The 15,989-nt window shown below is 39.1% G+C and overlaps 1 protein-coding gene across 2 annotated transcripts in view; it reads right to left on the bottom strand.

The window, feature by feature from the left end:
• Positions 1 to 15,989, bottom strand: part of LOC310728423 (A-type potassium channel modulatory protein DPP6-like) — a 138,786-nt gene that overhangs the window by 107,204 nt on the left and 15,593 nt on the right. Inside the window, exon 3 of one of the 2 annotated variants that reach the window (XM_083545807.1) lies at positions 873 to 926. The exons of the other annotated variant lie outside the window; for it this stretch is intronic. Coding sequence (XP_083401933.1) covers positions 873 to 926 — 54 coding nt within the window. The remainder of the gene's footprint in view (positions 1 to 872; positions 927 to 15,989) is intronic. 2 annotated transcript variants of the gene reach the window in all.

The raw sequence follows: 15,989 nt of genomic DNA on the forward strand, positions 1-15,989 counted from the left end.
ACAGCAGAGTCCCTGATTATCTTCAAGCAACGACTCAAGACCTGCCTCTTCCTTAAACACTTAAATTAGCACTTTCCAAGTTTGTAGAATTCTAGGGTTATATTTATATTAAGTTTGTAATCTGGCGTACCAGTGTAGATTTATTCATTACTAGAGACTCAAAGCACTTTTGTACGTCGCTCTGGATAAGAGCGTCTGCTAAATGCCGCAAATGTAAATGTAAATGTCTTAACTTACATACAGCTTTACGCTCTCCTTTATTAGTGACATTCAAGATTGATCTGCACAATTCATCAATTCACAAAACACATTTATAAAAAAAAGATCTAAAATTTTAATAGAAATTTTAGATGACAGATGATGACAAATGCTTTTATGATGTGATTAAACGATGTGGAGGTTAAACAAGTAATTTAGAGAATTTCATTTCTGAACTGAGAAACGCTGTAAAACCTGGTAACAATCCAAAATGATCAAAAACATGTAATATTGTCCACCTCAACAATACTGGATATTTAATAGCACAGTTTTGGTGCATGCAAAACACTTTCATCCTTTCATGTTTCATTTTTAAAATTCTGCCATGTATATATTAACTAAAAGAGCTTCCTCATACCAACCGAACAACATCCGAACAACACCGAACATTTCCACTAAACCCAAACCAACTTCCCTCGACGCTCCTGAGCACTAAACACACGCCAAAATCAATACCAGCCCTGAGCTGGAGCTTAAACAGCTGTAATACATGACAGCTGCAGCGACTAAACAGCTGCATTTGCTGCCGTGTATCATTACAACTGCACCTTAATGAAAATCTGTTCAACATGACATCTGAACACACGCGGATCTCGAAGCACCTGCGCACTTACCATGAAGATCCTCCTGAGGGTTTGTTTCGGGGGGTTCTGGTGCCGCCGTACCCGCTGGGGGAGAGGCACAGAGGTTGTGGAGGAGTGCTCGAAAATCATGTTGAAGTTGGAGAAGAAATGAAGAGACAGACTGAACTCACTGAGATCTCTCTCATGCACACACGCACACACACACACACACACACACACACACACACACACGCAAAGCTCTTAACAAGCACTTAGTAAAACACACGACTCTGTTCTACATCGTTTCCTGTTACATGCTGATGGAACAGCGCAGAAACTCCTCCGTTCTGGAGCTGCCTGAAAGTTCCAACTTTACTGTTACAACTCTGACACTGGAGACTCCTTTCATCAGTGTAAATAAATATATAAACACAAACTGATAGATAGATAGATAGATAGATAGATAGATAGATAGATAGATAGATAGATAGATAGATAGATAGATAGATAGATAGATAGATAGATAGATAGATAGATAGATAGATAGATAGATAGATAGATAGATGGATGGGTGAGTTGATAGACAGACTAATCTATAACCTTTGGAGCAACCAGAATTCAGACTTGATTTACACTAATACAACATGAGGATGTTCTTGTCTCATCCATTTTTACCCTTCAGTCTCTCAGTGTTGAATCGTCACTCAGTAAGGTGAGGTGGTCTGCCATCAGGAGCCCTTGTGTGCTTCTGGGTAGGTACTAGCATTAGCAGCACATGCTAACAGTGATCATTCATTAGCCATTCTTGAATAATCAAGAACAAGTATTTAAACACTAGTGGGAGTTCAGAGTTGATGTTCGTGAGGGCAGAAGTTAACTGCAATCCCCAGATTTAGATAAATGGAAAGGATAAATTTACCCCAAGTGTCAAAACACCTAAAAATGAGACTGTGGGAGTCTTTTGGAGGCAAAATATGGCACTAATCTTTGTTACCAACCCTCTGTTGGGTAGGAGGAGTTTCTTTGGCAGTTTTGCTGCTCAGTTTGGTAATGTGGTATTTTTCACCATTGTCTTTGGTATTTCAATCTATCGTTACCATATGTTTACATTTCTTTTGTTAGTTTTTTCTTTTATCTTTGGTAGTATGCTATTCTTTACACCGCTTTTTGGTAGTTTTGTCATTTTTTGCAGTTTGCAAAAACAGCATTTCTGAAAATTTACTATATGGATAAAAGTTTGTGGACACCTGAGCATAAGAAGCATGTAATTTTTGAACATCCCGTTCCACATTAACCCTAATTTCCTGTTATAATAAGCTCCTCTCTTCTGGGAAGATGCTCCACTAGATTTTTGTGGAGATTTGTGTTCATCAGCTATCAGTGGTGTAAGTGAGATAAGGAGACCTGTTGTGCAGTCAGCGTTTACATTTATCCCAAAGGTGTATAATAGGGTTGGAACTCCTTATCAGAAGATATTGGACTCCATTTAATGTAAAAAAAAAAAAAACATATCTTTTTTAGCTGGCATGGTGCACAGGGGTATTGTCATGCTGGAACAGGTTTGGGTCTTGTAGTTCAAGTGAAGGTCATCCAAAGACATCCTTTACAATTGTGTGGCTCCGACGTTGTGGTAACCGTTTGGGGAAGAATTTCAAAACTGTCTCACGACAAATCCAGAAAAGAATACAAAATAAATTAATGAACTCATTTGGGGGCCTTAAAAAGCAGATATGATTTGAACAGTGATACTGTACATACTTGAATCTCCAGAGAAATTCAAATGAATGTTTCTAATAATAGAAAAGTTGAAGATGATGTTAAGTAAACCACAGTAGTGAAAGAAAAAGCTTCTAGCCACTTTTCTTCACTAATGGATCAGTTAGAGGAAAAAACAAAACCATTAAACCAGATCAAACCAAATCTATAAAAGTCAGATATCTATCTATTCAGAGCGAGAAATGCAAAAAAAATCTAAACTTTATCAACAAAAGTATTGGGACACCTGGCATTTCTAGCCATATGTGGTTCTTCACCAAACTGTTACCACGAAGCTGAAGGCACACAATTAAATATGATGTCTATGGATGTGTGAAATTTTCTTTAACTAGGAGTCCCAAACCTGTTCCAGCATGACAATGCTCCTGTGCACAAAGCCAGCTCCATGAAGATACAATTCAGTTTCATTTGTAGATTGCTTTTTACAATGGACATGTTTCAAAGCAGCTTTACGGAGATAAAGAGCTTCTTGTTTAGTGCCTAAAAGTTTGTTGATTATAAGTGTAGGTTTGTCCCTAATATGTGAGCCGGTGGTGACTGTGGCATGAAAAACTTCCTGAGATGATATGAGGAAGAAACCCTGAGAGGAACCAGACTCAAAATGGAGCACATTCCCATCTAGGTGGCACCGAATGTCCATTTAGTAGAAGATATGCTTTCATTCTGTTTAAGTGGAACATCTCCTGCTATAGAGCTCTGACCTCAACCCTAATAAACATGATTTATGTAAACGCTGACTGCACCCCAGGCTTCCTCACCTCAACTACATTTCTGCTAAAAGACTGAACACCTGTAGCTTCATGGAGACTTGTATAAAGAGTTGTGAGCTTGTAATTACCCAGTAGGAAAACCAGGTTGTACAAAACGATCATGAGAAAAATTACAATAGCATAAATCCAGAATAAATACAAAAACCCAAGTGCCACAGTGAAAATAAAGAGACTGAGGTGAATGTAGCTCAACAATAAAATGACTAATCTCCACTTTTTCTGAAGAAGATTCAGAGAACTGAAACAGAAATATGAAGCTCTCTCTCTACTGATACACCGTGTACACACGCATAACATCATGAACGAGCTGCAAATGAAATCTCATTACGCCTTTCTACAATCTGTACCTACTCAAATTACACTGGGAGTAACAGCGTATCAAATTTTCCACTTCTCCTCCAGCTTTCTTTCACTTCCTGTTACCTCGCAGTGGTTCTACTTTTCTAAATCTCTTTACCTGGTGCAAAGTGTAGCTCGCTGATGGAGCTGCTCGGGCCACAGAGGAAGCTCATAACACACCATTTATGTAAGAAATGTGTGGCGAAAGGATTTCAAATGGTTTGAACAACTCAGAAATTTTTTTTTATGTGATTATAAAGAGAATAAAAAAAGAATTAATATAATATTACTTTCAACATCAAAGATTGCTGAATCTCAAGGCCGAAAGCTACGGCGTGTAGATTTATTCAGAATATTTCACTCTGGATTCTGATTAAAGATTAAAGATTAGATTCTGTCCTAGAATTAATTCCTCTCAGAGAAAAGTCTAATCACTAATTTGTTGCAATGTACTGAAGGAAACACCGCTTGACTTCCGTTCCATTGAGACTGGGTTTTAACTCGATCGTTAGATCGTTACCTCGGGTTAGTCCTGATCCTGGACTCAACTCCAGCCCTAGAATTTCAATACAGGATAGTAAGATCTGCCACTGTATTACTGCATCATGATGTGATGCACTTGGATATCGTGATTGCTCTTAAATCAGATTTAATATCATTACAGTTCACAAATCTCATTTCCTTTGACTGATTATTGTCGTGTATCAGTGGTTTAGACGTCTAATTCTAGTTGTAATGGGTAAACACGGCAGAATGAGGTGCAGCTGCTGCTCGTTTGTCTCCGTTTTTTGCTGCGTTTTTGCTGTTATACTACAGAACACACACACACACACACACACACACACACGCACAAAACACAAGCCCTGCCAGAACCCTAATGTTTTTATTACACGATTTATCTCTCGCATTACGGGCTGATATATATATATGTGTGTGTGTGTGTGTGTGTGTGTGTGTGTGTGTGTGTGTGTGTGTGTGTGTGTGCGTAACAGAGAGAGAAAAAAATCAAGATGGTGTCTACAGAAACAGGTTAAACCAAAGAATATATAATACAGTATTCACGGAGCCTGAACTAATCCTGTGTTTAATCTACTGCTTTTACACATTGAATGACAGAATGTATATTACAGAATTAGATTATGAACTACAGTCAAACAGTAAATACGGTCTAACTCTAAGATATGTACTACAGATCTGAGGTATCTGTGGTAATAGCGCTTCATTCCAGTGACCGTTTAGTTCACCAATTTTTTTTCCATTCAGATTGATTTCCTAATTTGTAAAGAATTCACGGTTCAGTATGTACTTCGGTTTTTTAGTCAATGTCGGTACAATTATGGGGAAGAAATGCAAATCGTAAAAATGTAAAATCGTAAAAATGCTTGTCCTTTTTCTTTATTGCTGTCGTTTGTGAACTGTTTACATTTTTAAATCAGTTTTAAATGAAATGCCTGCTTGTTTTAAATATAATCTTTTTTTTTATAAAATAGAATAAATCAAATTACAGCAATACACTTCTTTATTAAATTGATCAAATAAAATTAAATAAATAAAAAAAATTTATTGAATAGTTTACATTTGTTAGACCCCATTTGAGTAATACTCAAATAAAAAAATAAAAAATACTCTACTTAACTGTTCTACTTATTTTAGCAAACACACCATTTTAGCAAAATAGTTATTTATTTATTCACTCAATTTATTTATTCATAAATATTGAGTAAATAAATTCCTTCCTTCCATTTTTTATTCATTAACTTCATCAATATGCAGAACAGTCAGGATTTTCTCCTATTGTGAGGAATTCTTGAAGCTGTACATAAAAAGCAAAATAATCCATAAAAAAACGTTGGCGATGACAGGAAGTCATCGATGTCACCTATGAATAAAACAAATTCTGAGTTACTGTACAAACTGTGTTTCGGGTACAGATCGAGTTGCCACAGTGACACTTTGTTTAAGGTGTGAGGTGGAGGCCAAACAAACCAGGGATTGCATTCAGTAAAAGAGAGGATGCCATTCACTTCAAAGATTTGTTACAATAAATTATTTGTTCACTAATGAAACACCACAAGTCAGTGAGGAACTGAAGAAATATCAGATCTCTATATGCTTTAGAATTGGATCAGATGTCATTCAAATAGAATTATTTCATTTTAATTCATTTTAATTTGTAGAACACTTTTAACAATGGTAAAACTGTCCCAAAGCAGCTTTACAGAGATAAAGCAATTATAAAATATGAATTTATATATTAGTGCCTACAGGTTTGTCCTAGTGGTGACAGTGGGGGGTAAAATCTAGAGGTCAAAAATCCATACAGATAGTTTTTCCGGCTTCCAGTCTGCTGTCATTTCAAGAGTGTCCTCTAGAGGCAAATCACTTATGCTACATGCTGTTTGCTTTTACCAACGAACCAACCCAGCTATCGGTATCACTCTGTGCATCCACCATCCTTAAACAAGGCCCTTAACCCTCCGTGCTGCAGGGGTGCTGTATCATGCTTCCTTACATTACTGAAACATGTGAAGAACAGTGAATTTCCCTGTGGGGTCAATAAAGTATTACATAATAATATATATATATATATATATATATATATATATATATATATATATATATATATATATATATATATATATATATATTTATATAAGGAAGCTGACAGAAGTGCTAGTGTGACATCTCTAATCCCAGCAGATGGCATTTCTAATAGTCATGTGATCTGAGCTTCTGGAACATAATCTCATTAAATATACATAATAATGACCTTTAATACATGGCACATTATTTCAGCAGTTGGAGGAATTAAAAAATGTTAGATGGTTTTTCTATAGATTTGAATGCCTCATTATTATGACATCTAACCTCAAACACGCATTTATAAAACTTCTTCTTCTTCTTCTTTCGGCTGCTCCCATTAGGGGTCGCCACAGCGGATCATCCGTCTCCATACCACCCTGTCCTCTATATCTGCCTCTTTTACACCAACTACCTGCATGTCTTCCCTCACCACATCCATGAACCTCCTCCTTGGCCTTCCTCTTTTCCTCCTACCTGGTGGCTCCATCTTCAGCATTTTTCTACCAATATAATTCATGTCCCTTCTCTGCACATGTCCAAACCATCTCAATCTCGCCTCCCTCACCTTGTCACCAAAACATCCTACATGTGCTGTCCCTCTAATAAACTCATTTCTAATCTTGTCCATCCTCGTCACTCCCAACGAAAACCTCAACATCTTCAGCTCTGCTACCTCCAGCTCCACCTCCTGTCTTTTACTCAATGCCACTGTCTCTAATCCATACAACATCGCAGGTCTCACCACAGTCCTATAAACTTTCCCTTTCATTCTTGCAGATACTCTTCTATCACAAATCACTCCTGTCACTCTTCTCCACCCACTCCACCCTGCCTGCACTCTTTTCTTTACTTCCCTAACACACTCTCCATTACTTTGCACTGTTGACCCCAGGTACCTGAACTCCTCCACCTTCTCCACCTCTTCTCCCTGCAACCGCATCACTCCACTGCCCTCCCTCTTATTTACACACATGTACTCTGTTTTACTCCTACTGACTTTCATTCCCCTTCTCTCCAGCGCATATCTCCACCTCTCCAGGCTCTTCTCAACTTGCTCTCTACTCTCACCACAAATCACAATATCATCTGCAAACATCATAGTCCAGGGAGACTCCTGTCTGACCTCGTCCGTCAACCTGTCCATCACCACTGCAAACAGGAAAGGGCTCAGGGCCGATCCTTGATGCAGTCCAACCTTCACCCTGAACCAGTCTGTCGTACCTACTGCACACTTTACTGCCGTCACACTGTCCTCATACATGTCCTGCACCACCCTCACATACTTCTCTGACACACCAGACTTCCTCATACAATACCACAACTCCTCTCTCGGCACCCTGTCGTACGCTTTCTCTAAATCCACAAATACACAATGCAGCTCCTTCTGTCCTTCTCTATACTTCTCCATCAACATCCTTAAAGCAAATAAGGCATCTGTGGTGCTCTTCCTCGGCATGAAACCATACTGTTGCTCACAGATGGTCACCTCTTCTCTCAGCCTGGCTTCCACTACTCTTTCCCATAACTTCATGGTGTGACTGATCAACTTAATTCCCCTGTAGTTACTGCAGGTCTGCACATCTCCCTTATGCTTAAAGATCGGTACCAGCACACTCCTTCTCCATTCCTCAGGCATCCTCTCCCCTTCCAGAATCCTGTTAAACAATCTGGTTAAAAACTCCACTGCCATCTCTCCTAAACATCTCCACGCTTCTACCGGTATGTCATCTGGTCCAACCGACTTTCCATTCTTCATCCTCTTAATCGCTGCTCTCACTTCCTCCTTACTAATCCTATCTACATCCTGCTTCACTAACTCCACATCCTCCAACCTTCTCTCTCTCTGATTTTCCTCATTCATCAGCTGCTCAAAATACTCCCTCCATCTTCTCAACACACTCTCCTCACTAGTCAACACATTTCCCTCTCCATCCTTTATTGCTCTAACTTGCAGTACATCCTTCCCAGCTCGGTCCCTCTGCTTGGCCAATCGGTATAAATCCTTTTCTCCTTCCTTAGTGTCCAACCTCTTATACAGTTCCTCATATGCCTTTTCCTTGGCTTTCGCCACATCCCTTTTAACCTGCTGCCGCATCTCCTTGTACTCCTGCCTACTTTTCTCATCACTCTGTCGATCCCACTTCTGTTTTGCCAACCTCTTCCCCCTAATGCTCTCCTGCACTTCCTCATTCCACCACCACGTCTCCTTGTCTTGCTTTCTATTTCCAGATGTCACACCAAGTACTTTTCTAGCTGCCTCCCTCATCACTCCTGCAGTAGTTGCCCAATCATCCGGCACCTCTTCACCACCACCGAGCCCCTGTCTGACCTCTTCCCTGAACCTCACACTACACTCTTCCTCCTTCAGTTTCCACCATCTTATTCTTCTTTCAAACCTTACTTTCCTCCTCTTCTTCTTCGCCTCCAAAACCATCCTACAGACCACCATCCGATGCTGTCTAGCTACACTGTCCCCCGCCAACACCTTACAGTCTCCAATCTCCTTCAGGTTGCATCTCCTACACAGAAAATAATCCACCTGTGTGCACCTTCCTCCACTCTTATACGTCACCCTATGATCCTCCTTCTTCTTAAAATACGTGTTCACCACTGCCATTTCCATCCTTTTAGCAAAATCTACCACCATCTGCCCTTCCACATTCCTCTCCTTAAAACCATACCTACCCATCACCTCCTCATCACCTCTGTTCCCTTCACCTACATGCCCATTAAAGTCTGCCCCAATCACCAATCGTTCTTTCCTAGGTACACCATCTACCACTTCATCTAATTCACTCCAGAATCTTTCTTTCTCCTCCATCTCACAGCCAACTTGTGGAGCATAGGCACTGATGACATTTATCATCATCCCTTCAACTTCCACCTTCACGATCATCACCCTATCAGAAACTCTCTTCACCTCCACTACACTCTTACTGTACGCTTCCTTCAGAATCACCCCTACACCATTTCTCTTCCCATCCACACCATGATAAAACAGTTTAAACCCACCTCCAATGTTCCTGGCCTTACTCCCTTTCCACTTGGTCTCCTGAACACACAACACATCTACCTTTCTCCTCTCCATCATATCAGCTATCTCTCTCCCTTTACCCGTCATAGTACCAACATTTAAAGTACCAACCCGAACCTCTACTCTCCTACACTGCTCCTTTTCCTGCCGTCTCTGTAGACGCCTTCCTCCTCTCCTTCTCCTCCTTCGGCCAACAGTAGCCCAATTTCCACCGGTACCCTGTCGGCTAACGATACCTGTGGCGGTCGTTGTTAACCCGGGCCTCGACCGATCCGGTATGAAATTCTCATTTGTGATCCGCATATTTGATTTGGCACATGTTTTACGCTGGATGCCCTTCCTAACGCAACCCTCCCCATTTACCCGGGCTTGGGACCGGCACTAAGAGTACACTGGCTTGTGCCCCCCTAATGGCTGGGTTACGCATTTATAAAACTAAAGAACCCATTATTTGTATTCTGACTCATGCAGGATAATGAGACTTCCAAGTCCACAATTTCTCAAACTCCACATTTCCTCTCGCTTAACAATAAAATGGAATTATAAAGTGAAGTTTTACCTTCGCCAGCACTGTTCAGTTCAAAGTGTTTTCTTTAGTTCACTCAAAACCAAACAGCACTTCCTGCTCCAGTATCGTTCACATCCCAAAGGCTGCATCATTCTGAATAAAGCTCCAAGACACACATGATCCTGAGACTGAACTCAGGGATACTAATTACATTTTAACACTGATTCAGAATAAATAAACATTTGGCTCCTACAATACCTTCTGTTCACACACTCTGTTTCAGGATTTGTGTTTTTTCCATCTGTTTTGTCACGCAGCGACAGAAGAACCCAGGGCATGAGGAGCACCAAAAACCTATCCGAAGCATCACAAAAACACATCACGTCGCATCACAATCTGACACACAGCAGAGGCTCAGTAAGGGCAGTAGTGGATAAGATGTTTGGCTTCTAATGGTTTTGAAGGTTGTGAACATAAATTTCAGCACCATTCGAGCATTGAGCATCAACACCAGCGATATGAAACACCCAAAGCCGTCTGTCTCAGTAACTGGAAGTCACAGAGTGCTGAAAAACTTTTTTGATGAAAAGAAGAAGGAAAGCCAAAATTAAAGCACTTCCAAAAAGCAAGGTGGTTTTCTCCTGCTCTCCTCCACAGTAGAGGAAAGGGGAAATCATCAGGAAACCTTTGTATACACTATATAAACTAAAGAATTAGTGCACCTGACTTTTCCAGCCATATGTGGTTTTTCTCCAAACTTTACCACAGAGTTGGAAGGACACAGTTGTTTAGGATGTCTTTGGATGCAGAAGCATGAAATGTCCCCTTCACTTGAACTGAGACATTCATGTGCACAAAAACAGCACTATAAAGATATGCTTTACATGGGTTGGAGTGGAAGATCTGCTGCTTAAGAGCTCTGACCGAAATTTAAAACCTTCGGGATGAATGTGAACACTGACTGCACCCCAGGTCTCCTCACCACACCTACATCAGTACTAACATCACCTTGTGCCTGAATGGATCTCCACAAACATTCTTCCACTCTAATGGAACATCTTCCCAGAAGAGTGAAGGTTATCATAACAACAAACGGGGACTAAATGTGGAACAGGAAGTTCAAAAAGAGTACATACCAATCTTATGCTCAGGTGTTTACAAACCTTTATCTACACCATGGTACAGAATTTAAAAGAGGTAGACTGAAAAAGAGATACTCCATGTTGGAGCATGAGCAACCAGGAAAGAAAGAAAGTCAATGCTCAAATAATAAAAAAAAATGGACATTTCTATGTTTGACACCACTTTCTGGCCCATTTATTACTCAGTGATCACACACCTTTATCTTAATCAATCATTTTCCGACATCTGGGATCATAATGGATATAAAACTAGAATGTACATAGTGTACATCTGTACTTTAATGAGGGATTTTCATTTCCTGGAGATTTGGAGTTTAACTTTACTACATTTCAAAGTCAAATATAAAAATTTTTCTTAACTACATCTAGCAAAATCAGTCGTTTCTATTTATTTATAAATTAATAAAAACTTCAAACACGCAGCGAGTCACCAATCAGGGTCGAGCGCACGCTCTATTTTAATCTCGTTCTGATTGGCGCTTGGTGTATCTACTGATCACCAACACACAGTTTACCATCAGTTCAACATCAAGCAGAACATTTAGAGAGGAATAAATGATGAAAGAAACTTCAGACTCGAACTCGAAGTTGCTGAAAAGAAGGTTTTGTGATGATCATTGTAATAGAAATCAATCAGTGTTTGAGTCATTAATATCATTCTATGAATAGATCAGTGTGCTGAGAGTCACATTTGAGTCTTTTCACATACACTGAGGTGATTAATTAAAGAGTCTTGTGATAAAAATGATAATAGGAACAATATAGTTATAATAAATCATAGTACTTTATATACTTAAGTACATATGAAGGCAAAAAACGTTTGTACTTTTACTCAAGTGAAAGTTTAAAGGGAGCAATTTTACTGAGTGTAGCTCTACTTTTACTCAAGTATATGGTTTCTGTACTTTGTTCATCACTGGTTCTCAGAGGGGTATGTGATGAGTATTAATCCTTAGGCCAGTTTGTGATGAGTAATAATCCTTAAACAAGTTTGTTATGTGTATTAATTCTTAAATGAGTATGTGAGTATTCATTCTTACTTGAATATGCAATTGAAATAAAGTTTCACAGCACTGCAGTTACAAAGAAAAGTGTAGCGTGGTGCTTTTTTCTTGTGAGTGTAAAGAGATTAAAGTATGCTAGAAGCCTTGCAGTGTGTGTTTGTGTGTGTTGTGTTTTCTTATGTTTTTTGGCACTGACAGAGGCCGAATGACTTTTGGCAGATCGAAGCCGCTAGAGCTTAACAGGATTTGTGTAAATGTCAAAACGAATCAAACTGGCCATTCTTTGTTCATCTCATTCTCTGCTAAGCCAATCAGTATCACCACTCTACTTTCGTTTTAGAGCGAAGAAAGGAAATAATTTTACACACAGCATGTTGACTAATAATGAAAAAAAAAAAACGTCGGGATGTGATTAAAAAAAATTTAAATCAAACAAAGTGCTTGCTTGTTGTGCAGAAGATTTTAACTATAAAAATGATGTAAGCAACAATTCAAGCAAAAAAGGTATGCAGGAAGTATTGAAAAGTCTAAAGGTATATTAATTACCAATTAAATTACCTATGGATTATATAAAAATAATAATAACACATTTTATGCATAGGCGCCTTAAAATAAGTTAAAATAATGTAAAATAAATGTAAAACAGTTAAAATAATGTAACATCTACAAACAGAAAGACGTACAATTACGTTAATAATATGGCTGCCTGAAACTATGTCTTTTCAATCGAGATTTTAAAATAGAGACAGAGTTGCTGTTGCAAATATCAAGAGGAAGTAAATTTCACATGCAGGAGGCAACGTAGCTAAAAGCTCGAGAACAAATATTTGCAAAAGACATTTGTGCAGCTGTTGAGCAACAGGAGATATGTGGCCATTGTAGGAGTTCTAGTCTGTTTCCATGCAGCTGAGTTCTGCACCAACTTTAACTTGTGTAGAAGTTGGGAAAAACCAAAAAAAGAGTATTGCAATAGTCCATGTGTGAGGTGACAAGAGCATTAACGATAATTACAGTGCTCCTCATTCAGTGGGCCAGGTGGAGGCGATTTATATTAAAGATTTGATAGTAAGCTGTCCAGGTGATCTTTTTAATATGTGCTTTAAAAAGGTATTGTCGAGGATAACACCTAAGCTTTTAACCTGTGTCGAAGAAGCAATTATGGAACCGTCAATACACAAATTACTGATATCTAAAAAAAAGAATTTGCCCACGAGGAGTATTTCAGTTTTAATACTGTTAAGTTTAGGAAACCTATTTGAGAACCAAGCTTTAACTTCAGACCAACAGTTAGAAAAAGAAGATGGAGGAAGGTCAGAAGTAGGTTTAGAGGACAGATAGAGCTGGTTGTCGTCAGCATAACAATGGATTTGGATACCATGTTTCCAAAAGATACAGACAAGTGGCAATAAATAAATGATTAATAGTAAGGGGCCCAGAATTGAACCCTGTGGGACACCTGCAGTGATGCTTATAGGTTTAGATTTGAAATTGCCTAACAGAACAAATTAAGTGCGGCCAGAAAGATAAGATGTAAACCAAGCCAAGGAAGCATCTCCAAATCCAATGGACTGCAATCTATCTAATAAAATATCATGAGAGATAGTGTCAAACGCTGAGATAAAGTCGAGAATTAAAGTAGACAAAAGTCCTGAGTCAGCCGCTACCAGAAGACCATTAGACGTTTTGACATAGGCAGTCTCAGTACTATTCCTGACAAGATCCTGACAACTATAGTAAAAGCGGAATCTTGACCAGAATCGTTCATATAAGGTATTTACCGATAGGTGATTTTGCACCTGAGCCAAAACTACCTTTTCTAGAATGTAGGATAGCAATGGCAGATTGGAAATTGGACAAAAATTATCAAGGTTATTTGGATCAGCACCTGGTTTCTTGAGTATAGGATTTATTGATGCATTGTTAAAGAAGTTGGGAACAATGCCAAAGATGAGAGAAGAATGGATGATCTCAGTAATAAAAAGCAAAAGAAGTGATAGACTTTGACTAATTATGTTGGAAGGGTGTCTAACTGACAGGTAGTTAATATAGATTTCCAAATGACTGAAGCAATCTCATCTCATCTCATTTGCTAATAGCTGCAACAGCCACCAGTAGCTGCAGGAGCGACAAGTAGTCGCAACAGCCGCCAGAAGTCGCCAGTAACCGCAGCAGCCACCAGTAGCCTCCAGTAGTTGCAGCAGCCACCAGTACTCGCATCAGCCACCAGTGGATGCCAGTAGCCACTAATAGGTGCTTGAATAGGTGCTTTCACAGAAGGTGCTTGACATGCTTAAAAAAAGACTTCCAGGACACATTCCAGAAGAAGGGCAAGGGGACTATTTTGAAGGTAACAGTGTGTAAATGTAGATCAATAAAGTACTTTCTTGTATACAGAGCCAGTCTCGAAACTTTTTAATACCACTCTCATACTGTATAACACAACCCAGAAAAAAATCGGATAGCGGATAGCTCTAGCAGTCAAGTATTGGCGCCGATTAATTTGCAAAACCGATAGATCGACCTCTAATAAAATAGCGATCACCTCATCTACATCTACCAGTTCAATGCCCCAAATCTTCACACAACTTTGAAGAGAAAGACTCCAAAACAGTTTTCTGGTGCTGCTTTATCAATGCAGGGAATGTACACTGGGTTAATGTGTTTTTTAAAGTCCTTTTACTTTTTATTTCATACATTATCTCAGGCGCATTCCACATAACCAAGGTTACATTTCACTTTTTCAGAACCGGTTTCTTTACAAAGGTGTAATCTTTCAAAAAATAAAATGGCTGTAAATTGCATTCCTGTCACCCTGCTAGCATTGCATCTAAGTGGTGAAAGACCAGAATGCTCTATTATTACAATTTTAGATGTAACCTGAATGGCTTGTGTGGGTGTCACTGTCACCAAGCACTTATTTGCAGACCAGCCTCATGCATGGCTCCAAAAATCCAGGCAGGAAACATTTTGTACATTCTGTTTAATTGCTTTGCTAATGTATGTAATGTATACTGTGTACTAAAAGTTGGACAAGCCCTTGTGCCATGGCAAAATCTTAATCCATATAATATTACATTCTTCAGCATATAAATGGAAAACGAATACTGCTACTGACTGGTATGTTTCTGCTATGTGCTACATTTATCCTAGCAGGTGACCAACCATAAAAAAGCAAACAATAAACTAAGCCCAACTGAGCCAGATTGTTAAATCTGCATCTATTCTATCGCTCCATTCTCCTGAAAGGAAAAAGAACAAGTCAGAAAAAAATGGTTTCATCTGACAAGCATACAGCTGAACACAATTCAGCCTGGCTCTCCTGTTCAACAGTCTCATGCTGAATTTCATTGTTGCCTATACAAATTTAAATCTATCTCAAGGCAATTTTCCAAAAAGTATTACGTATCTATTTCTTTGAGGGAATGATGAAATTACACAAAGAATCATACTTTTTATATGGAGACTGTAACTTGCAGAAGGTAACAAGCAAGGAGGGGTCGACTCAACCGTTCTGTAAAAATGCTTCATCATTAAGTTTGTCAGTAGAGACACAGTAAAACGATTATACTCCTATTCATTACCGTGCAACCCTTCAGGTTTGAACTTGCAGACCATTTTTCTCTCCTGACTCCTATTCTGTTTTATTTAGATTTATGAGACAAGCCCTGTCCACTACATTAACTTTGCTTTAGAGATAGCCATTAGTGAGATGTCATCAACGCAAACCAATTTGCAATAGCAAACTAGCTGCGCTGTGCGATAGCCAATAAAAAAGCAAATGAGTCATTTCACACGCTATTAGCCATAATGGCCACATCTCATTGTGACGGTCTTCTCACCGAGGTCAGAAATGCACCGAAAAGATCCTCCCACCTTGCGACCAAAGTAATCCCCCCCTGAGACAGTTAGCATGTTACTTTAACCTTGAGTTAAGTTGCTCGCAATAGAAGTTAGGATGCTACGAAATCTTTAGTTCACAAGTTCTAAAGTTAAATAAAGTTGACATTTTGGT

This window comes from Silurus aristotelis, assembly GCF_946808225.1.
Source record: "Silurus aristotelis genome assembly, chromosome: 1".
NCBI lineage: Eukaryota > Metazoa > Chordata > Actinopteri > Siluriformes > Siluridae > Silurus > Silurus aristotelis.